Source organism: Papio anubis, chromosome 12 (genome assembly GCF_008728515.1).
Source record: "Papio anubis isolate 15944 chromosome 12, Panubis1.0, whole genome shotgun sequence".
NCBI lineage: Eukaryota > Metazoa > Chordata > Mammalia > Primates > Cercopithecidae > Papio > Papio anubis.
The window spans coordinates 642,682-667,006 of NC_044987.1; the positions used below are offsets into that span (position 1 = coordinate 642,682).

The window sequence follows — 24,325 nt, forward strand, 5'->3', positions numbered from 1 at the left end:
AACTGAGTCTTCGGAAAGTCTAATGGAAAAGATAAACTTCTGCCGAGATATGTCAAGAAAAAAAGGTACAAATAAATAATATTAATGATGAAATGGGTGATACAACTACAGATGTCTTATTCAGTAGTATACATTCAAAAACAGACTGTTCAGAATGTGTTAGTATTTTTTAAAGGGCACAGTTCTGTATAGGCATTTTTTAGTCTGAAGTTTGAATTGATACAGCTCTTTGTATTAATTTGCTAGGGCCACCATAACAAAACACCACAGAGCAGGTGGCTTGAATAACAGAAATTTATTTTCTCACAGTTCTGGAGGGTAGAAATTTGAGATCAAGGTGCCAGGAGAGTGGATTTCTCCTGAGGCCTCCCTCCTTGGCTGTGTTCTCACACATATCCCTGGTGTCTCATTCTGTGTCGGCATTTCTTCTTACAAGGACACCCTTTGTGTCTGGAATTTATTGCTTTTGGTGGGTTCTTGGTCTCGCTAACTTCAAGAATAAAGCCGCGGACCTTCGCGGTGAGTGTTACAGCTCTTAATGATGGTGTGTTCTGAGTTTGTTCCTTCAGATGTTCAGATGTGCCTGGAGTTTCTTCCTTTTGGTGGGTTCGTGGTCTCGCTGACTTCAGGAGTGAGGCCGCAGACCTTCGCAGTGAGTGTTACAGCTCTTAAAGGTGGCACGTCCAGAGTTGTTTGTTCCTCCTGGTGGGTTTGTGATCTCACTAACTTCAGGAATGGAGCTGCATACCCTCGTGTTGAGTGTTACAGCTAATAAAGGCAGTGCAGACCCAAAGAGTGAGCAGCAGCAAGATTGTGAAGAGCGAAAGAACCAAGCTTCCACAGCATGGAAGGTGACCCAAGCAGGTTGCTGCTGCTGGCTCGGGTGGCCAGCTTTTATTCCCTTATTTGGCCCCGCCTATGTCCTGCTGATTGGTCCATTTTACAGAGCGCTGATTGGTCCATTTTACAGAGTGCTGACTGGTGCATTTACAATCCTTTAGCTAGACGCAGCATGCCGATTGGTGTGTTTACAATCCTTTAGCTAGACACAGAGTGCTGATTGGTGCATTTTTACAGAGTGCTGATTAGTGCATTTACAATCCTTTAGACACAGCATGCTGATCGGTACGTTTTTACAGAGTGCTGATTGGTGCGTTTTTACAGAGTGCTGATGGGTGCATTTATAATCCTTTAGCTAGACGCAGAGCGCTGATTGGTACATTTTTATAGAGTGCTGATTGGTGCATTTACAATCCTTTAGCTAGACACAGAGTGCTGATTGGTACGTTTCCAATCCGCTAGCTAGACAGAAAAGTTCTCCAAGTCCCCACTTGATCCAGGAAGCTGGCTTCTTCTCTCACGTTAAACTTGGGTTAGGGCCCACCCTAACAGCCACATTGTAACTTCATCACCTCTGTGAAGGCCCTATAGGAGGGAATGGTAGAGGTGATGAAAGCTGAGCCTGAGGTTTGGAGGAATTGGAAGAGGAAATAGTTGATTCAATTGAACAAACATATTTTGAGGACTTCATTTTCCAGGACTGGTTCTAAGTGCTGGAGATTCACAGAATAGTTCAGTGCACTTCCTCTACTCCAGTTGGTCTGGTGAAATAGACAAAAGCAAGTCACAATTTTAGTGGAAATGGAGCTACAGGAGAACAGAGGAAAGGCACATGGCATTTTGGTGATTATTTCTTCCTCTTTTTCCTCTTCCTGTCCTTCTTTCTTCTTCTAGCTTAGGCTGGCTTCCCAGAAGCAGTGGCATGGGCAGAATATTTGCGAATGTGTGGGAATTAAGTGGCCAGAATAGTGAGGGTTACCAGGAAGGACATAGTTATGCGAAAGCTCAGGCCGGAAGGCTCTACCAAATCTCAGGAAAATGCCTTGATCAATAGGTGTGGAGAGCAGAGGTCAGGCAGGTTGAGGATGGAGGGCGTGCTGGAGATGGAAGCCCAACTTCGACTTGGAATGCTTTATCACATCTCAGTTAGGAGCTCTTGGTAATGCATGAGGTCACCCAGAGTTAGGTTGGAGATAAGAGGACTAAGAATAGAGCTTTTCAAATCAGCAATTAGTTATTAGAAGACAGGAATTAGTTAAAGGAGGTGAAAAGAGATCCAGCTGGTGGACCAGAGTCTCAGTGCAAAAGGAGTAGTCAGTAACCTCTGATGGAGGCCATGGAGATGGGCCTGAAGCATGGCTGTTGGTTTTGGTACTAAGATTAGAGGTTAGTGTGTTGGGTCACAGTCTGCCCAGGTGGGGAATGGCTGTGGCCCTCAGCTGGGCTGGGAGGCTGGGTGGGAGTGGAGGGCTGGGAGTTGTCAAAGAGGAGCCAAGTTTGAGATTTCTACAAGTTTTCTGAACTCTGCAAGTTCAGAGAATTTTTTCCCCATTCTGTTGGCTACCTATAATAAACATTACTTAATATTTTATATAATTATTTTAAAATAAATTTTAAAATATTCATTGCTTATATCTTGTGGTATTTGGACATAAGTCAGACATAAATCACGTTGTAAGCTAACTGTAGTAAGATTCGACATCTGTGGCTGGATTTTTAATAGCTGATATATTAACAAAACTTCATTTATATGCATATGCTTATTATGGTATATAGATGTGTTTATTTTGTTGTAGTTACCTTGTTCTGTATGCTCTGAGAATTTCCCTTTTAAAAACAATTTAATGAGGAATTCCCGATGTGTGTGTGTGTGTATGTATGTGTATATGTTTTAAGAAGTCTTAAGAAAAATTAATCAAGGGAAGAGGTGTATTTTTCTCTTCATTTAAATATATATATGGCATTGTCTCATGAGTCATATGATCCCATTCGGTGACATAGGAAGAAGTAAAATAAGAGATAGTTCTAAAACAACGGTGACGGCCAGGCACAGTGGCTCACAACTGTAATCTCAGTACTTTGGAAGGCCAAGACAGGAGGATGGCTTAAGCCCAGAAGTTCAAGACCAGTCTAGGCAACATAGCGAGACCCTGTCTCGAAAGAAAGAGAGATAGAGAGAAAAGAAAGAGAGAAAGAGAAGAAAGAAAGAGGGAAAGAAAGAGGGAAAAAGATTAGCCAGGTATGATGACCATGCCTGTAGTCTCAGCTACTCTGGAGGCTGAGGGAAGAGGATTGATTGAACCTAGGAAGTGGAAGCTACACAGAGAGCTGTGATCATACTACTGTGATCTAGCCTGGGTGATAGAATGTGACCCTGTCTCAAAAAATACTAGTATAACACAAGCACTTTAGTACATCAGAAGCACTGTTTTTGTTTTGAAAAGGTTTGAAATATCTATTTCTGAGTGGTATTAAGTTATTGCATATTTTAGCTCATTCAATATCATGTTTAATTGTTAGGTTGTCATTTACAATCCTTCCATTGAAAAAAGGACAATGTTACTAATTTTTGTCACTATAACTGTGTGAGCTCTGAATGTATCTGTAACTGACCCCATGCAGTTATGTAGAAATTTTGGAGGAGAGGAGAAGAGTCTCAAATGAATCGTGAAATTTTATTCTTTGCTTTAAGAAATATTTTATGAGGGGAAAAATGAATATAACTGATTATAGAATAATAAAAATTTAAAAGATACCTAGTTTGATATCAGACATGCCACTAATTAGGAAAATCTGTGAAAGTTTCATGTGCCACATGAGTCCTGGAGCAGCAGAAGTTGATACTCTCAGTGAGGCGCTGATCTGAATTGTGTTGTATATTTACAGTTGCAATTCTGCTTTTCTATCTTTTTTTTTTTTTTCTAGCCGATATTTAAATAAGGCTTTTCATATCTGGTCCAAGAAAGAAAAATTCTCATCCACTTTTGTAAACAATATAATATCTCACACTGGCACGGAACATTCGGCACCTGCCTGGATGCTGCTTTCCAAGATTGCTGGCTCCTCACCCAGGCTGGACTACAGCAGAATAATACAGTCCTGGGAGAAAATCAGCAGGTTTGTATCTTCTGATTTGACCACTAATGACACTGAAGAGTCTTAGAAACAAAGCCCAAGGCTTAAGGAAGTGGGCCTTTTTCATAGCTGTTCATATACAGAGACCTTCTGTTTAAAACCTGGTATAAAAACAAGCATGAAAAAATAAGAGTCATGTTTAACCCATTTCCCCTTTGTCCAAGTACAGTAAGTGCCTTGATGTTCCCACAGCTTGACTCCTAAGCCGTGCTACCTATCCTGCTTCCTCCAGTGTTAATAATCCAGAAGAAAGGCCTTTGTTGGCAGCAGTGTTTAACTTGCTTTTCCCTTGGTATTTCTCCTGCCCTTTCTCTAGTCAGCAGAATCCCAATTCAAACACCTTAGGACATATTCTGTGTGTGATTGGGCATATTGCAAAGCATCTTCCTAAGAGCACCCGGGACAAAGTGACTGGTGAGTGTGTTGGAGAATCTTACTTGAAAATGCATTGCTGTTCATTTCAGGGGTGTGTGTGTGTGTGTGTGTGTACCTGAATATATTTAAGCAGTTGAACTTCGGGGGTTTTGCTGTTCATTTCAGGGGTGTGTGTGTGTGTGTGTGTGTGTGTGTACCTGAATATATTTAAGCAGTTGAACTTCGGGGGTTTTGACTTCCTTCATAGATGCTGTCAAGCGTAAGCTGAGTGGATTTCAGTGGTCTCTCGAGGTGATCAGTTCAGCTGTGGACGCTTTGCAGAGGCTTTGTAGAGCATCTGCAGAGACACCAGCAGAGGAGCAGGTATGGCCAGACTTTCCCTGATACGTTTCTGACTTCTTTGTGCTTAGGGTGTTACTGTATGTGTTTTGAAGTTTGAGGAGCATGTTCTGTAAATAAGAGGACATGTAAGGATGTCCCCAGCAGCTATTGCCGCGACAAGGCAAGGTTTACATAACTGGCAATTGACATTCCCCAAGAAGATTGAGCTGCTGAAGAGAAATGGCTCCCGTAGATGGTCACCACCTTGATCGCAGGGACAGGTGTCTTTAGGTAGGCACTCCTGTTGACTGTCTGTCATTTCCTGGTGAGAATTCTGCAAGGTTATCTTTCTCCTTGACCTCCACTCTCATTCCAAGAACATTTATAGGCAATTTTCCACTTAAGCAGGAAGTTCCCTCCAGAACAGTTTCCTGACCTTTTGATAAATCATAATCTTGGACATGCCTGTCCTGTTACGATGAGGTTACACTACTCAAATATCTCTTGTTGGTATCATGTCCCCAAAGTTGGCTACAGCCCGCAGCTAATGTTTTTATATATGCATAAACACAAATCCAAATCAGCGATTTATATGAGGCAGAGAGTTACTTTGACTCCTTAAAAGGTATGCATACCAGTAACTCTGAATAAATCATTTTATTACCATATATTTATTCTGTTTTTATCAGGAGATACACTCTTAGTACCAATCCTAACGAAAAAATTTAGAGCTGGGGTTATTAATAATGGCTACAGAAAACAAAAATTAAATAATTGCTGGAATATATTTAAGTTTTCCAGAATAAAAGAAAATGATGGCTTCAACTGATCTCTCCAACTACCTTCCTATGCTTCCTTTTCTTGACCAAGTTCATAAAAGAAAACCTTTCCTTAAGATGTTACATTTTCTACTTCTAACAGATCAATTAAAACAATGATTGTAACTTTTCTGCTTGGGACTTAAGACTGTTGACCTATTTCTTATGAAATGGTGTCTGGTGTTTTTCTGGTATCTATCTTTAGGCTCTTTTATTGGTGAAAGGGATACTTGCATTCTTTGATTTTTCTAACCCTTTTTCTCAAGACCCAAGAAATTATATGAAAAACTTTTATTTTTGTTTTTGAGATGGAGTCTTGCTCTGTCCCCCAGGCTGGAGTACAGCGGCGCAATCTCAGCTTACCGCAACCTCCACCTCCTGGGTTCGAGCAAGTCTTGTGCCTCAGCCTCCTGAGTAGCTGAGATTATAGGCACATGCCATCAGGCCCAGCTAATTTTTGTATTTTTAGTAGAGACAAGGTTTTGCCATGCTGGCCAGACTGGTCTCAAACTCCTGATCTCAAGTGATCGCCTGCTTCAGCCTCCCAAAGTGCTAGGATTACAGGCATGGTAAGACTGAGGAAAGAGTGATCAGGGAGGAATTTACGTAACGGACTATGAAACTGCAAGTCTTCCAGGCTCAGTGGTACACAACTTACTACCGGCAGAGCTGGGACTAGAACTAAGGCCTCTGACTTTTTCCTAATTTTCTTTTCACCAGCACTGGTTGGAAAAAGAATCATGTGTACAGCGCGCAGTCAGGGCCTAGGAAGTCATCTGCCGCTTGCTGCTGGCCCAGGGCCATTAGGACGGTGGTTACATTGTCATGAGAGCCTATGAGGAAGGCAAGGAACTGTCTTCAGGTTAGACACTGAGAGCTGGAAACAGGTGGGGTTACTACTGCGTTAGCAAAGACTGCCGCGGTTTTCATCTGCCGACACGGCCTCACGGCTTTCATCTGCCGACACAACCTCACGGTTTTAATCTGCCGACACAGCCTCACTTGGTGGTTGACAGAGGAGCAAGGCCCTGAGATTTTCTGGAATGTTAGGATATTTTCAATCCATGTGACCCACTTGTTTCCTCTAAACACATTTCTCCTTTTCTTTTCTCTGTAAGTGAATATCATTTATTTTACTGAGAGCAACAGATTACCCAAAGATATAGCTCAGCAGCAGTATATATGAAAGGACTGTTGTCTTTGGGCATTTGTGTTATGTGTTTTGTGGCTGTCATTAAAAAACTGATGAGATCTTGGACTGTATTAGTGGAAATAGTGTCTAGAACAAGAGGAGCAGTGGTCCTGTGTCCTGGCTAAATCTAAGTTGACACATTCTATAATTCAGTATCAGTGACAAATTTACAGAGAAGTGTTGATGAAATTGAATATAACTAGAGGAGAGCAGCTAAATAAGGGCATCACAAAGCAAGTTATGTAAGGAACTGCAGAAGGGCCTGGAGTCTTTAGCATGGAGAGGGGAAGGGTTGGGGATGGTAGGCTGCCTAGCTGAATTCAAATTTATGAAGGACTTTCAAATAAAAGAATTGGATTTATTTGGTATTCCCAGACAACCTATCTGGACCAATGAATGGAAATTATACATTTTGGTGCACTGAAGAGAAAACTTACTAAGGTCTGCCTAAAATGGAGGGCTTATCCCAGAGCATGTCCCTTGTTACTAGAGGTATTCAGGAGAAGCTGGACAAGAACTTGGAACACACTGCCATGTGGAGAGAATGCCAGGATTGGGTGGCCTTGTCGGCTTCCCCAGATTCTGTGATACCGAAACTTACCAGTCATACTACCCAGGTTCTGGCCTCATCGGGATCAAGCATAAGAATTGCAGAAACTCTGTGGGCCAATGTTGTGGTCCAGGTTGTGCAAGCTGTTAAAATTTTAAGTGTAATAGTTATTTTAAAAGTAATAAAGGCAATAGTTTCAAGACATATTAGGGCAAGTCAGGCTAAAAGCATTGCTCATAGTGCCAGGCTGTGGACTGCTAGGCACTGGATAATGGTTAACACAGGTCCCTTCCTAAGGCACTGCAGAGGAGTAGGGTGGGTGTATGCACATCAGCAGATAATTTCAGCATAATGTAATCATTCCTAAAATAAAAATCAGCATCGGGTAACATGGAAGCAAGGGGATGGAAGCACTTAGCTCAACCTAGGTGTTTTGGAATGGTTTCCCACAGAAAGTGAGGTCCAAGAATTCTAGAATGCGGTTGGGAGCTCTCTCTTCCTTCTCATAGAGGAACAGTCCGATGTGCACTAGAGGTGACCCCTTGAAGTTATTGTAATCAGTAAGAGACACGGAAAACTTGTTTCTAATGAATAAATTTCAGAAGAATAGCAACTCTTTATTTTATGTCTTTAAAAAATGTTTATCACAGTAGTTAATTCATCATCTGTATATGCCAGCAAAACTACAACTTATTTCTGTATTTTTGGAGGAGCACTACTATTATAGATCTCTTATAAATTACTGCTTGGGGTCATTGTAAATATTTGGCCTTTTGCTCTTATAGGGCAAATGTAGAAAGAAAGATGATATATACACTGTTGTTTATAAATTCCACTTAGCCAGAACTCATGGCTAGGTTTCTAAATGCATGTCGTTGTGGTTTTGGACAACTTGTGGGAAAGAGGAAGGATAGAAAGCACCCCTACAGCCTATCCATTTGAAGATCAGTTTCTTCTGAGAACATGGTGTTTCATGGGTCGTCTGGGAGATGTGCGGCGCCCTTCAGAGATGACTTTTGACTTGCCGTAGGAATTGCTGAAGCAGGTGTGTGGGGATGTCCTCTCCACCTGTGAGCACCGCCTCTCCAACATCGTTCTGAAGGAGAATGGAACAGGGAATATGGACGAAGACCTGTTGGTAAGTGACTGCTTTTCCTAAACATTCTTTACGCTTCCATTTTATCAGTGAGGTTTTGTTAAAGATGACTTTGTAATGTACACTTTAAATGCTTTTAACAAAAGGGCTGTCTTAGCCTAGAGCTTACTCTCTCTTTTTAGAAGATATTTTTAAATTGATAACCTATTCATTTGTTTCTTATATACTTATTATCGGGGGGAAACTCAGTGGTATATACTTCATCTAGTTCAATCTTACGAGAAGCCTGATTTCAGTAGGGAAAACACAGTATGTGTTGTAAGGTTGGTATAGTCAAGCTTAGAAATATAAGGTAAGAAATAATGTGAGTATACTCTTTTCGGTTTGTGTGTTTGCTTTTTAAAAAATTTAACATGTCTTCTGAGCAGTTTGAAACAGCAGACAGTAGAACTGGGGAATAGTGCTGAGCAATTGCAAAGTAATGACTGAAATAAAGATTTGACAATTCAAAACACAGATGATCTTGGAGCCCCAAGATTGTTTTCCACGGCACCCCTGCTTTAGAAACTGTAAACAGTGCAAGAGATTCCTGTGAGCCAGGACGGGACAGTTGGCTGATTTCAGTGGCTGACTGGGGACAAGATGTATGGCAGTAATTCTGGTTCCAACATCTGACTCTGTCCAGTAAAGGAAATAATGAGCTGCTTTTTGATGCCATTCAATACAGGTCATCATTTAACCAAAACTGGCCGGTTTTCTCATATATTTAAATTAGCAGAGCACATCTTTTCTGTGTTCAGTTTCTACTTGTTAGCCTAGCTCTCCTAATTCCCAGTGATCACAGACCAAGTTTAGATTTGTTACAAGTGAAGACCATTGCGCCTGAGGCACTACTGTGCCTGTGTTCAGTAATAAAAAGCCTCACCGTGGGAACCTGGATGCTTAGGTAAGAGGGCCAGGGAGTGTAGCACAGGCCTGGCCCAGGGTTTCCAGAGGGTCTTGCTCTTCTCATTCCTGCCTACACTAAGAAAGATGCTTACTATGGTTAGTGAGTCCTGTCTCCACCCCCCTCCCCCACATTTTTTTCAACTGTTAACCGTGTCATCAAAATCTACTCTTCAGTCAAAATATATATGAAGAGGTTTTTCCCTATATACATAGTTTCATTCTTGCTTCTTTAAATAGAATTTAAATATTTTTTAATGAGATAACAGTATTTCAAGATTCTTTTAAACTCATATACTTTGTTATTGGCTTTCTTACCCTAGTATAAGCTTTTATTTGACATTTTACTATTCAGCATCATCCCTCCATTTGGGGCATAAATTAAAAAAGAACAATGTTACTTAGTTGTTAAACTGAATGTTACGAATAAAGGCAGCGTGGCAGCCATGAGTAGGTTTTGGATGGGGTCTACATGGAAAAATAATCTGGAGGGCAACTTGAAAATATGTTTCAGAATGTAAAATAGCTTAATACACTCTTTACCCTGGATTTTACTTCGGAGGAAAGAGAACAGTATCTAAGGATACACAGGTGTTCGCCAGAGCTGATCGAAATATTAGCAAAGCGCAACAGCGTCAGTGTTCATTAATGCTGAAGTAGTGCAGTAAGTTATGATGACAGTCCTAGTTTTAAAATGGCATACTTATGTAGTCATTAAAGATATATGTCATATATGTTGACATGAAATGATGCCTAATATTCAAAGTAATCATTGCAGACTTCAAATTACTATAATTGATAAGTGTGTAAGAAAAGTAAACATAAAGCCATGTGACTATAGAAATACTTTGAAAAAGTCATACACGAAAACAATGATGTCTCTGGGTGGTAGGATTATAGGTAGGTGATTCTGTATCCCAGTTTACCCAAGATAACCCTGGTGTACACCTATTTTTCACAATATAATTATTAATAGCACCCCCTTTTACTTGCAGATTTGTCTAGATTTAGGTGATAAAATTATATGGTTGTCCTAATTTTGGATGAGTTTCATTACATAGTGACTAAGTTTTTACAATAGCCATGTATTTTTATGAAACAAAAAAATAGTAACACTGTTTTAAATTTGGGGGATAAAGGAAATACTCCATTGACATGTCCTTAATCTAGCTAGAGTTCACTTTTCTTTTGCCTTATTTTTACTGTAAAACCAATTATTTTTGTAGGTGAAGTACATTTTTACATTAGGGGATATAGCCCAGCTGTGTCCAGCCAGGGTGGAGAAGCGCATCTTCCTTCTGATTCAGTCCGTCCTGGCTTCGTCTGCTGATGCTGACCATTGTAAGGCATTTGAAATCATACTCTGTACCATGCATGCCGGTTCAAGGTTCTGTCAGTGACTTTCTCTCCCTTCCTTGCAGTACCATCATCTCAAGGCAGCAGTGATGCCCCAGCATCTCAGCCACCCTCCCAGGTCAGAGGTTCTGTCATGCCCTCTGTGATTAGAGCACATGCTATCATTACCTTAGGTAAGAAAAACGTGGGAGAACAGGGCTTGACATCAAGTTCTGTGTGTAGCTGTTGTCTTAAGTAAGCGCAGCCATGGGAATGTGTCAGGGGCTGCCGAGCCTGTCTGTGTCTGCTCTCGGCCCATATGGTTCCTAGAGGTGACTCTGATCTGAGTGCTGAGCTCTGCCTCACCACGTGCTGGTCCTGAGAGCCCTCAGGCTGACAGTGCCCCAAGACGGTAAGACTCAGGTACTCTCTGGAGGGTCTAGAGGGAGCTTGTGTTTTCTAGTACGATTATGTTAATTTATTACAATTATCCCTGCTTCTGTAATTTTTTCCAGTACCTTCACTTGACTTCAATACTCCTGTAATTTTTTTATACTCATAATGCAGCACCACGAAGTCTGTTCATCAAGACCTGCCGGATGCTGCACTGAGTTCTGGAAACGAAGAAATAAATTTTCCATAAAAGGAAATGGTTTATTTAATACTTTCCAGAACTGGGCAGATGACTATTTACATATTTCTCCATGAACTCAAACTATTTTTAATCTTGAAAACACTGACCTCTATGCTGGGAATTTTTTTTTCCCTTTAGTGTGAGTGTATATTTCATGCTACATAAGTTATTAATTTTTTTGTAATATTAATTTTCAAATACCTAAGAATTGCAAAACATTTCCCAGGCACAAAAGAAACCTACAAACAAAACTCAGCAGGCTTTTCAACTGTGAACAAGAAAGAAAGGGGACATGCATTCTTTCCTATTTACCTAGCTCAGATTTCAAATTCAGCATGGGGTATTTAGCATCTGTAGAGGACATGTATAATCAGGAGTAGAATGTTTCACCTCTCAGGCTTTGCTGATCATTCTCCAGGTAAGTGGATAACTGTGAAATTCAAATGTTGACTTTAAAAGGAAGATGATTTTATTAGTGTAAAGGAACATCCCGTAATATATAACCCCTGGGGGAGTTTATTTCTCCTTAAGGTATTTTTATTAGAATATTCAAGATGGGTCTGTCTGCCTTTCGTTTTTTGTTGTTTGTGATTGTGGGCATGATGTTTTAACTTTGATTAAATAGAAGCCATTAGCAAGGTGTATCTGGAGAAAATTCAGGAATGGAATTAGGATTTAGAATACAGTTGAGACATCTTCCTGTCTTCTGTGCCAGGTAAGCTGTGCTTACAGCACGAGGATCTGGCAAAGAAGAGCATCCCAGCCCTGGTGCGAGAGCTCGAGGTGTGTGAGGATGTGGCTGTCCGCAACAACGTCATCATTGTGATGTGCGATCTTTGCATTCGCTACACCATCATGGTGGACAAGTATATTCCCAACATCTCCATGTGTCTGAAGGACTCTGACCCATTCATCCGGAAGCAGACACTCATCTTGCTTACCAATCTCTTGCAGGTGCGTAGGAGGGTTCAACCTGTCCTTTCCCCTCCACCATGGCTTCTGGTTTAAGGGAATATTTGAGTAGCATAGGAAATGTGCTTGCTTTGTAGTAGAATCCAAAAATAGTTGTCTCATCTCTGGTCTGGAGTATTGCTCTTCTGATGTTCAGCACAACCTCTTATAAACAGTGTTACTTGTGAATGTTCATTTTGGGACTTTGTTCAGACATCCTGTCAAGCAGCGTGAAGTTTCATTTTGAAAATAAGTACCATGTAGAGAAAAGCACATTCAGTGGACAGGTAGTTCTAGTTTGAATTCTGTTATTCTTTTTTAACTTGGACAAGTCCACATTTCTGAGATCTAACTTCTTCCTTCGGGATCATGGGGATCATGGTGTTTGCGCTGGGCTCTGCGAGTCTGGTGGGGTGTTCCCGGGTGCAGAAGAACGTAGTGAACTATAGAGCTCTTCAGAGCATTAGATATTTTTATACACTTTGAGAGTCTGTGTTTGGCCTATAATGGGGAGAACATAATACTTGATTTTTGAAGGGAAGGCCTTTCACTTAGGTTGTATGTCTGCCCTGGTATGTTCTGTATGCTCATCTTTTCGTATATTACGAACTGTATTATATATAGAGGGTGGCACCATCCCTCTAATGCCACGTGCTTTGAGTCATTTTTCTCCTGTGGTAGAAAGGTGACGTTCCGTGCATATACTTCTCTGCACTACATTCCGACGGTTTGGAAGCGTGTGCCTGTGCACTGAGCCAGTGTGCCGGGGACAGACCGCGTGGTGGGGGGAGTGTGGCTGGGAACAGTGAGGCTTGCCCATGATGACACACTCTGAAACATGCCGGCTTTTCTCTGTACAGGAGGAATTTGTGAAATGGAAGGGCTCCCTGTTCTTTCGATTTGTCAGCACTCTGATAGATTCACACCCAGACATTGCCAGGTAAATCTTTTCCTCACGTTAGACAACTGAACAGTTTACCTCATTTCTGATGTATGCTGGATTTCTTTTTTTTTTCCAGATTGGTTTAGAGTTAAGTAGGATTTAGTGAGCTTTTGGTGGGTGCCAGAAAAATTAACAGGTTTTTAAGATACTAAGCAATATAACAAACCTTTCTTTTGCACACAAGTTTAAAAGAAAATGGTTAGATTCATCATTGGATCATCTCAGCACTGACTGCGCTTGCTGACAGTTTGCTGTTCCTGAAGGAGCATGAAGAATATCATATGCTTGTTGTATTACACTGTATAGAGGAGCAGTCACTAGAAATTCACTGTTAATTTCTAGGCCAAAAAAAGTTAATTTTGATAAAGAGCTGAGACTTTTAAGTGCAGAAATTTTCAGGAAGAAACTAGGAATTAAGATGGAATTGCACAGTGTGGAATCAAGTGCACAGATGACAAGACTCCTTGGAAATGGGCAGTTCTTCAGACTTGTATAGCGTGGGGGGGTGACTTTGGCAATTATTAATTTCTATCATTGCATCATTTTTTTAAAGATTTATTTTCAAGGGGCTGAGAAATGGCCTGATAGAATTTGCTACCTTAGAGTTTGTTGTAACTAATTCTTTTTAAAGCAAGTCTGCAATTGGAAAGTAGAATGTTGGATGCCACGGCAAAAGCCCCACGGTGGGGAAGAGCTCTTTATAGAGCTCATTAACTATAAATGGCTGGTAACAGTGGGTCCCTCTGGATCTAAATATAGCTACCAGTAATTTAGTCTGAGTTCCGTGGAAGTTTCTGCTCAGTTTTCTTTAGGTGTAATTTTCCAAGGAAGGGGAACATTTCACAGAACAAAAGCAAAAAGTTAAGGCTGTCACCTTTTTTTTAGATACCTTCGCACACCCTCTTACCTTTACAACGTGTCCACTATACTGACTCTGAGGGCTTTCTACACAGTGCATGGCCCAGGAGAAGGTGTAATCAGACAGGCTGGGAATGCTTTCAGGTGATGCACCTGGGAGGTAAAATCAGCTACTTAACCTGCATTTCCTCATTTTTCCCCACTGTTGTTAGCTCCTGTACGTGTATGTGAAAAAGAGCATTGATCAATGAGTAAACTATATGCAGGATTTGTACATATGGGTGTTCAGATCATCAATCAAATGAAAAGCATAGATACACTTTATAGTGCAGTAAGATTACCAGGGCCTCTTCTAGCGTTTTAATACGTCCCCCTTAATCTTTCCCTTTTATGTCTGCATTCTGGGTTTGTTGAAACCATGGTTCAAATTAGATTTTCATGATTTTCATGATTTTCAGCTTTGAAAAGCTGATGACTACATTTGCTAACTATAATTTAAGTTAGTCTGTTCTCTGAAATTTTTCCTTTTATTTTTATTTGACGTGTAATAATTATACATATTTATGGGATAGAGAGTGGTATTTTGATATATGTATAGAACATGTAATGATCAAATCGGGGTAATTAGCATAACCATCACCTCAAACATTTATCATTTCTTTGTGTTGGGAACTTTCAGAATCCTCTCTCCTAGCTTTTTGAAAATAGACAGTAAATTATTGTTAACTATATTCACCCTACGGTGCTGTTGAGCATTTTAACATACTCCTCCTGTAATTTTATATTTGTTAACTAGCCTTTCCGTACCCTTCCCAGCTTCTAATAACCACAATTCTACTCTCTGCTTCTCTGACCCTACCTTTTTTAAACTCTTGCATATGAGTGAGAATATGTGGTATATATATATATATATTTCTGTGCCTGACTTTTGATTTTTAGGCCAAAGGCTATGCCCAGGCTGGAGTGCAATGGAGCAATCACGGCTCACTGCAGCCTCAGTCTCCCAAGTTCACATGACCCTCCCACCTCATCCTCCCAAATAGTTAGCTAATTTTTTATTTTTTGTAGAGTTAGGTTCTCACTGTGTTGCTCCTGAGCTCAAGCAATCTTCTCGCCTCAGCCTCCCAAAGCGCTGGGATTAGGCATGAGCCACCACCCCGGCCTGTATGACATTTTTAATTGCTCATATAAACCCCAAATTTGGCCGGGCGCGGTGGCTCAAGCCTGTAATCCCAGCACTTTGGGAGGCCGAGATGGGCGGATCACGAGGTCAGGAGATCGAGACCATCCTGGCTAACACGGTGAAACCCCGTCTCTATTAAGAAATACAAAAAACTAGCCGGGCGAGGTGGCGGGCGTCTGTAGTCCCAGCTACTCGGGAGGCTGAGGCCGGAGAATGGCGTGAACCCGGGAGGCGGAGCTTGCAGTGAGCTGAGATCCGGCCACTGCACTCCAGCCCGGACGACAGAGCGAGACTCCGTCTCAAAAAAAAAAAAAAAAAAAAAAAATAAACCCCAAATTTGGAGGCTACAAAATTCTATGATCTGTTTTCCTGTCTGCCCAATAGCTGGTGGCCTTGTAATCACAGGGCGACAGTCAAGTAATAAGCAGATTATTTCAGTTTAACTGGGCACTGCCACAGGAATACAGAGAGGCAGGGTCAGAAGCTCAAGGCAGGACAGCAACTCAAATAATGGGCCATTGAGATAAAAAAGGGGGCAACAACAAGGATGGCCTGGTTTGGGAGAAAAGGAAGCAAGCACTCGACTGTCTGGAGGGCTTAGTGAAGCCATGGAACGATCGGAATGGGGTGAGGGAGTCAGGAGCCCGATCACTGGAAGGATCAGCAGGGCAGTCACGAGTGGACTCTTTGATCTCCAGTGTGGCAACAGTGTCCAGGGTGTGGCTGCACTGGTGACCCAGGGTCCAGATGGGATGCTCACTGGAAGCAGTGAAGTCAGGAAAGCAGAAAGTTGGGGCATTCAGTAGCTCACCTGCATGGGGAGTTCTACGGGGATTTGGAATGGAGAGGAAGACTGGGAACCAGGTAGCAGAGCACAAATGGCAGATGGCGGGAGCACCACAGGGAGGCGGGAGCACCACAGGGAGGTGGAGGTGGAGGCCGTCTGCAGGTGCCACAGTGGCCTGTGTGCGTCTTCACCAGCAGCCAGCCCACACTCCCCGCACTTCACTGGACCCGCTCCTAGTTGTCTTCCAGTGTCAGAGCACTTTTGGCAGCGCACTGTTTGGTCCACACGCTATGTATAGACTTCCTGAGGGGCATGAGTTTGGTTGTTATTCCCCATCCCTAGCACCTGAAAAGGAACTGAAACCAAGCAGACATGCGGTGAACATTGGGTGGGTGAACATTGGGTGGGTGAAGGCAGGAAGGCACTGGGCGTCCGGGAAATGTGCTCCTCATCCTCTGACTGAGGGATGAAGCAGCCTCCCCTTGGGAGGGCTGAGAGAGAACTGGTGTGCTTGGAGGACAGCCGGCCCACATTTATAAAGAGGAAGCATAGGGAGTGCCCTGAGAGTCGGCTGTGGAGGGTAGGGCCTGACTCACTGTGGAACCTGGAGTGTAGAGTACATGGAGGAAGGAAGCAGCAACGCAGGGACGAACAGGGTCTAGACAGACCATCATAGGCGCTTGGATTTGGGGTGGTGGCCAGGGAGAACTAGGGTGTAGGAAATACTGCTTCGAGCCTCAAGTAGAATTCTGGTACCAATGGGTCTAACCTGAGCTAGACACGTGTTGTCGGCCAGGTCAGGAACATGGGTTCAGCATGAACTCATGAGTCTGCCTTTATTGAGCAGACACCCTGCTTCAGAATGGCATTCAGCTCATGAAGAAATCGGAAGTCAGATTTTTATGTTTCCTACTAAAGCTGAAAACAGAAGTGGACACACGGCTCTTACCTTGTGGCCTTTTGGGCTGTTTGAATATCCTGGATTTTGATTCTTAGTAAGAGAGTAATAACTTCTTTTTACAAGGCTGTAATAAGGTAATCACTCAGATTTAGCTGGTCTTCCCTTTGTGTTCCATACAATTCATGCAGCCCGTGCTGTGTGAAATGCCTAGACCACATCCCTGAGTTGTTGGTGTGGGTATGTGTGTTCTTAGTGATTGTCCTGAGGGCTGGGGAGAGGATGCTGACCGAACTCCCAGCTTACTAAGATTTGTTGAGCGTCCTGGAGGTTTCCTAATCCACATACCTGGAGAGTGCTCTCTCTTGTCACTCTAAAGGAATGTTCTAGGAAGCATTACTTGTAATGTTAATTTCTCCTAACTTTTCAGCAGACAAACAGGAAACAAAATAGTCCCTCTTCTCCAGTTAGGAAGCTGGCAGGATCTGTGCATCTTAATCTAATCAAGGCTGAAACTTGCCATTTTAATAAAGTCCCAGTGAATACAGCAGCCAAGATGAGTTGTGGATATCACACATTGGCTGTGGCTTCCAGTTTCTCTTGCTGGAAAGCTCTGTGACTACATTATCAGCCCTGAGCGTGTGAATCCTGGCATGGTTTTATGTTGCTATGGAATGTATTTGTATAGATGGTTCAGCAAGTTTTTCACTAGGGCTTAAACTCCACAGTATCGTGCCTGTTGGTCACCTCCACCCACATGTATTCTTGACCTAAACTGAGTCGATTGGCGTTGACATCAAGTCAAAACTCAGAGTGCACCCTCTTCTTGTGGAAGATTTGCTGATTCTATCTGGCTTTACATTTTCGTATATGTGACTTCATTTCTGAGGAGGAAGTTCGCATAATGTAGAAACTGCCATGCTAGAATGGATTAACTATAATAAAATACCACAGAAGATAAATTCTTGTTTGTTCAGTGGTTTTTTCATTCCTGTCACAGATGGTTTGCCAGAGTAACCCATGTTTAGAAAGAACTTCATCTGATCCTATGACCTTTGCCTTTCAAACATGGGTCATTAAACAACATAATTTGTACAAAACATAACTGACTACTCCTAGATCAGACAGGTGCTTCTAGTTGTCCTTAATTGAATTTTGCCTCATGGAATTCTCATTATTAAATACAGTTTTATTTATTTTGTTTTCATATTTCTAGGTCAAGCTGCTCCCTTGTTTCCTAGGTGAATAGTCAAGGTGTAATTATCTACAGTGGAATTTTTATCTAGGCTTACTTCCATCATGATTTCTCATCTACCTTCTCTGATTTTTAATTGATATGTGTGCTGTGAACACAAACTGATTTGAATTTTGGCATAAGGAGCACCCCTGGGGAAAGGAGAGGTCAGTCTCCTGGACAGTCTTTGATGCTGCTGCTCCTCCCAAGGAGAGCTGACTGGTGCTCCAGTGTGGGTGGAAATTGCATTTGAGCTCTGAAATTCAATTAAAACACTGGCCTTGACAGTGTGAGTGGATCACAGTGAGCCCTGCACCATGTTAGTTTAACCCCTGAGCAAAAATCAGTGCTTTGGCGTTCTGTCACGTACTTTCGTGATGAACAGAAACTCTCCAGTGGCCTGTAGTCAAACAGTTTGCCTGTTTACATCAGGCATTGGAAATCTTCATTTTGGTGGGGTCCTGGTGGCGTCTGTGTCCCATGTGCAGCATTGCACAGATGTGTTGAGGGCGTGGGTGGAAGGAGAGTGCCCAGGGCTTGCTGGTGATTTCAAAGCGCATTGAGTCAGTTGCTCTGCAGAGGAAACTTGTCTTCCTGATCCAAACTGTGAAGCTCTTGTCATTAATCCTTATTCTTGAAATAAGTTCCAGTTACTAAAATTGTTTTTTGTTCATAATTGTGGGCAACAAACTTGAAGCTGGGAGGTGAATGACCGTTGTCATTGCATCAGTCCTGTAAGACCACTGGCCTCTGATTGGGGTTAAGTTGGTTGATTGCTTTCCCCACTTGAACTGCAGCTGGATGACAACACCTTCCGTTAAGTTTGAAAGGAAACCTGGGGGAAAAAATACGCTCGGATTAGAAAGCAAGCCGTGGAGCAAGGACAGACCAAGTAGCGGAATTTCTGTCTTCTTCAGGTCCGAGGGAGCTGTGTGTTGGGATAGATTTTGAATCCCTTCGCTTATGTACAGCTGTCTTCTGCTCAGCAGAGTTCTTGGTGTATTCAGAGACTGTTGGTGTGTAGCAAATGGGTCTCCCTCTTTGTTTCTCTCACCTTTGCAGCTTCGGGGAGTTTTGCCTGGCTCACCTGTTACTGAAGAGGAACCCTGTCATGTTCTTCCAGCACTTCATTGAGTGTATTTTTCACTTTAATAACTATGAGAAGCATGAGAAGTACAACAAGTTCCCCCAGTCCGAGAGGTCAGTGAAGCAGCTCAGGCTGTCTCCTTGTATCTGGGTAAGAGCTGGGGGAATCTGGGGAAGGTCTGGCTCTTTGCATATGGTGGTTGGACAGAGACCCTGCTGCAGGTCTTTACTGTGGCCTGGCAGGACGGCGTAAGAAAATGCAGTCGTGAGAATCGCTTCCTAAGGGCAGTGCCTGCGATGAGCACTGGGATCTCTGTAGTGCACTTGAGTCTTTGGTATACAGCTTTTAGGATGCAGTTAAAATGCAGTGTTAAATCCCTTACACCCGTGCCCACGTGACGCAGTAAAATTGTCCTATTCTGCCACAGAGAGAAGCGGCTGTTTTCATTGAAGGGAAAGTCAAACAAAGAGAGACGAATGAAAATCTACAAATTTCTTTTAGAGCACTTCACAGATGAACAGCGATTCAACATCACTTCCAAAATCTGCCTTAGTATTTTGGGTAAGCCCAGTGTGTGGGAGAAAATGTGTGTGTTTGCAAATGAAATGCTCTGTTGATAACGGCCCAGCAGGCCTTTAGTAAGGGAGACCCTGGCACTGCAGGAAGACCCCTGTCGTCTTGTCCTTCTCTGGCATCAGCTGTGCCCCAGACAGAACACCCTTGCAAGACCCCCTGACAGCCTCAGACAGCCCCCCAGTTATGTGAATTACACCTCCTCTCTGGGCCAGAGCATTTCACAGAAGCTCACATTTCTCTCTCTCTCTCTCTCTCTCTCAGCGTGCTTTGCTGATGGCATCCTACCCCTGGACCTGGATGCCAGTGAGTTACTCTCAGACACATTCGAGGTCCTCAGCTCAAAGGAGATCAAGCTTTTGGCAATGAGATCTAAACCAGACAAGGACCTCCTTATGGAAGAAGATGACATGGCCTTGGCAAATGTAGTCATGCAGGAAGCTCAGAAGAAGCTAATCTCACAAGTGAGTGTGTTGCTCCCCTAAGATCTCACGAGTGTGCCCCTCCCCCAAGCTCATCTCACACGTGAGTGTGCAGTTCTTCCTAAGCTCATTTCACAAGTGAGGGCACCCCTTCCCCCAAGCTCATCTCACAAGTGTCAGCTCCCCTAAGCTCATCTCAAGTGAATGCACCCCTTCCCCTAAGCTCATCTCACAAGCGAATGTGCTCCTTCCCCTAAGCTCATCTCACAAGTGAGTGTGCCCTTCTCTCCAAGCTCATCTGACAAGTGAGTGTGCCCCTCCACCTAAGCTCATGTCACAAGTGAGTGTGCAACTCCTGCTAAGCTAATGTCACGAGTGTGCTGCTCCCCTTAAGCTCATGTCACGAGTGTGCCACTTACCTAAGCTCATCTCACAAGTGAGTGTGCTGCTCCAAGCTCATCTCACAAGTGAGTGTGCAGCTCCACCTCAGCTCATCTCACAAGTGAGCGTGCTGCTCCCCTCAGCTAATCTCACGAGTGCACCCCTCCCCCTAAACTCGTCTCATTAGTGTGCAGCTCCCCCAAGTTCACCTCACAAGTGAGTGCGCCCCTCCCCCTAAGCTCATCGCACAAGTGAGTGTGCCACTCCTCTAAGCTCATCTCAAAAGTGAGCATGCCCCTCCCACTAAGCTTATCTCACAAGTGTGTGCAGCTCCCCTAAGCTCATCTCACAAGTGGGTGTGCAGCTTCCCCTAAGCTCAGGTCACAAGTGAGCATGCCACTCCCCTAAGCTCATTTCACAAGTAATGTGCCCCTCCCCCTAAGCTCATCTCATAAGTGAGTGTGCAGCTCTCCCTAAGCTTGTGTCACAAGTGAGTATGCAGCTCCCTCAAGCTCATGTCACAAGTGAGTGTGCAGCTCCCCTAAGGTCATTTCATGAGTGTGAAGTTCCCCTAAGTTCATTTCACAAGTGAGTGTGCAGCTCCCTAAATTCATGTCACAAGTGAGTGTACAGCTTCCCTAAGCTCATTTCACAAGTGACTGTCCCACTATTCCCACCATCTACTGGCTTCCCTGTTGTCCCTGGAATCCTGGTGCCATGCTCTAGTGCTGACTTCTTTCTTACTGGTGACTTTAACTCTTGCCAGGTGGTGACAATTCTCAAATCCGTCTCCTGCTCCAGCATTTCTCATGAGCCTGAGCTCAGGTCCGCCTGCTGCCAGGACGTGCTCCAGGTGTCTCTGACTTACTCTGTCAAAACTCACTCAGTCATCTCTTCTTTCTGCTCTTCATCTCCTCTTTCTCCCACAGTTTATGGTGCTCCTGCAGACTGGAGTCTGGTGTGCCAGGCTGAGGCTTTTGTGGCAGGAAGTGTAGAATTTGGATCTGAATGACTTTGGGGCAGAGCTTGGCTGCCGCAGGCCTCTGCAGGCCTGTGTGTTTCTGTCCTAGCCTGGATTGCCAATGTGTATTTCCCACCTGGCCCCTGAAGGCCTTTGACCCCAAGGATACAGACTCTGATAATACCTTGCCACAAGATGCTGCCTGTTTTCTCTTACCAATCTATCTCTGTAGTTCTGACCTTATTTAAGCTTATCCTATTTCCATGGTTTCCTTACCACCCTTTCTGTTTCTGGTTTCTTTCTGTCACAGGCCACGTCCCAACTTGCTGCCAAAGCAGTCTTCTTTTTTTTGAGACGGAGTCTCCCTCTGACGCCCAGGCTGGAGTGCAGTGGCGCAATCTCAGCTCACTGCAAGCTCCACTTCCTGGGTTCACGCCATTCACCTGCCTCAGCCTCCCGAGTAGCTGGGACTGGAGGCCCCTGCCATTCTACCTGTCTAATTTTTATTTTTATTTTTATCTTTTTTTTTTTTTTTTTTTGAGACAGAGTCTCGCTCTGTTGCCCAGGCTGGAGTGCAGTGGCCCGATCTCCACTCACTGCAAGCTCTGCACCCGGGTTCCCGCCATTCTTCTGCCTCAGCTTCCCAAATAGCTGGGACTACAGGCACCTGCCACCACTCCCGGCTAATTTTTTTGTATTTTTAGTAGAGACGGGGTTTCACAGTGTTCGCCAGGATGGTCTCAATCTCCTGACCTCGTGATCCGCCCACCTCGGCCTCCCAAAGTGCTGGGATTACAGGTGTGAGCCCCTGTGCCTGGCCCAGCAGTCTTTCTTAAGTACAAATTTGATCATTTTATTCTATCTGAAACAGACTAAAGGCAGGTTAACTGTGAGGGGTGGCAGGAAGCTTTTGGGTGATAGATGGTGAGTGGTCTGTGGTGCTGTTTATTCCATATAGACTTTTGTCAAAGCTCACGGAACTGTTTGTTTAAAATAGGTAAATTTATTACATATGTTATACTTCACTAGTGGAATTTTAAAAAACATGCTGGTGGCTTCCTATCGTCTTCTGAATAAACCCTCATTCTTCTTTTTCAAGGTGAACAGAACTTCTGGTGTGCCTTCCACCTTTCCCATACCTCCCTCCGTCTTCACCTCCAACCTCGCCACTTCACATTGCCATCTGCACCTCAGTTGCAAGCTGCACCCTGCTCCTGTGCTCTTGCCTCAGGGTCTAATGTCTACAGCGCCCTCACCCACCCATCCTCCCTTCTCCACACATCCTCAGGACCATCCATCAGATGGCCATGCACTCCTTAGGCATCCCATCTCCGTACCTAAATTCTCTAACAGCCTGCCACTTAACACCTCTTCCCTTGAGACACGCACTGTCTGGAAGCGGCTGGAGGGCAGGGATGCTTGGCTTCATTTTGCATCCCCAGAGGGTTAGCTCTTTGCCTGAACAGAGAAGGTGCTTGATAATACCTGTCAAGTGAATGCATGGAAGCCACTTCTTAAGACTGTTCCTGAACATAACATCTGCTCACACCTGGGTTTATTAAATTGCTTATTTCTCTACCTGTTGTCCTCCTGTTTCAGGAACTCTGATAAGACTTTTTAGAAATGAATGGTTTACAAGGAAGAAACATATACTAGTGACTTTAAATGAGAAGGAAAAGAGTACTTTCAGCTTCAGGAGGGTAAATCTTGCGTATGTGGGCTACTATAGTGCTTTTTTTTTTTAATTTAAAGAGATTCACTGCAGAATATTTGTGGTTAGTGATCATTCAAGGTAAAGTGTGAAGACTTGGTCCAATCAGTTACTATATCCATAAATTCATAGTATTTTGTAGATGTGTACAGACAGCGAGAGACAGCTGACTGTCTTTATGCTTTGCCATTTTTATACCATTGTCCCTTCACCAGCAGGAATACAAAGTGTCCCTCTGGGTAGCCAGAGCCCGCTGACTTCTGTTCCAAGGGGAGGGTGTTGAATTGAGGACTGAATGTGGAGCCAGGGCCAAGGTCCCTCAGGGTCTTCTGTGGAGATTTGGGGCTTTTGTCAAAAGCTACTCAACGTGTTTCTAAATTCTTTTTCCCCATTTGGAATGTATGAGTAGTATTTGTCCCCACCCTATCTTACAAAGCCTTTGGAGTGTTTTGAGGTAATGCTTACAGAGTCTCCCAGAGAAAAGCAGAGGTCCTCTACATCTCCAGGATCATAATGAAAAGCAAAAATAAACTTACATAGTGTGCTAGGGTGGCTCTACTCAAAGAACTAGATCAAGGAGAGGCCTTTGTCTTTCAGAAGTTCATACACCTAAAACATGTCTTTGTGTTACCAGGTTCAGAAGAGGAACTTCATAGAAAATATTATTCCAATTATCATCTCCCTGAAGACTGTGCTGGAGAAAAATAAGATCCCAGCTTTGCGGGAACTCATGCAGTATCTCCGGGTAAGGGTGGAGCCTGTGCTTTTGTGGTGGTTGTCCTCCTACCAGTTCATTACTTAGGATCTTCTGCCAGTTATGACGGTGTAGGCAATCAGTGAATGATTAGAACCCCAAATTCTGCAAACCCAGCATTACCTTGGTAACTGCTGTGGAGCTGGGCGTTGGCTGTGGGTTCCATCAAAGCCGCTCCTTCCCTTGGATGTACAGCCAGGGCTGTGAAGAGCCGGCCCACTGTGCCAAGCAAGTCTTCCCTTGATGGAGTTCGAGTCCATCTGGAAAACTTTTCCAGCTGGGGTCGAGAACACAGTCATCTTCGTTCATGCTGCTGGGGGGTAAGGTGAAAGTGAGTCTTC

General features: G+C 43.5%; 1 protein-coding gene across 5 annotated transcripts in view; it reads left to right on the forward strand.

The window, feature by feature from the left end:
* NCAPD3 (non-SMC condensin II complex subunit D3) overlaps window positions 1-24,325 on the forward strand; it is a 71,706-nt gene that overhangs the window by 36,687 nt on the left and 10,694 nt on the right. For all 5 annotated transcript variants that reach the window (XM_031652796.1, XM_017949139.3, XM_021926769.2 and 2 more), the window contains 12 exons: window positions 3,766-3,957; window positions 4,292-4,389; window positions 4,598-4,713; window positions 8,262-8,369; window positions 10,499-10,613; window positions 10,694-10,801; window positions 11,957-12,195; window positions 13,053-13,132; window positions 19,158-19,295; window positions 19,610-19,743; window positions 20,020-20,219; window positions 23,865-23,975. In XM_031652796.1, coding sequence (XP_031508656.1) covers window positions 3,766-3,957; window positions 4,292-4,389; window positions 4,598-4,713; window positions 8,262-8,369; window positions 10,499-10,613; window positions 10,694-10,801; window positions 11,957-12,195; window positions 13,053-13,132; window positions 19,158-19,295; window positions 19,610-19,743; window positions 20,020-20,219; window positions 23,865-23,975 — 1,639 coding nt within the window. The remainder of the gene's footprint in view (window positions 1-3,765; window positions 3,958-4,291; window positions 4,390-4,597; window positions 4,714-8,261; window positions 8,370-10,498; window positions 10,614-10,693; window positions 10,802-11,956; window positions 12,196-13,052; window positions 13,133-19,157; window positions 19,296-19,609; window positions 19,744-20,019; window positions 20,220-23,864; window positions 23,976-24,325) is intronic.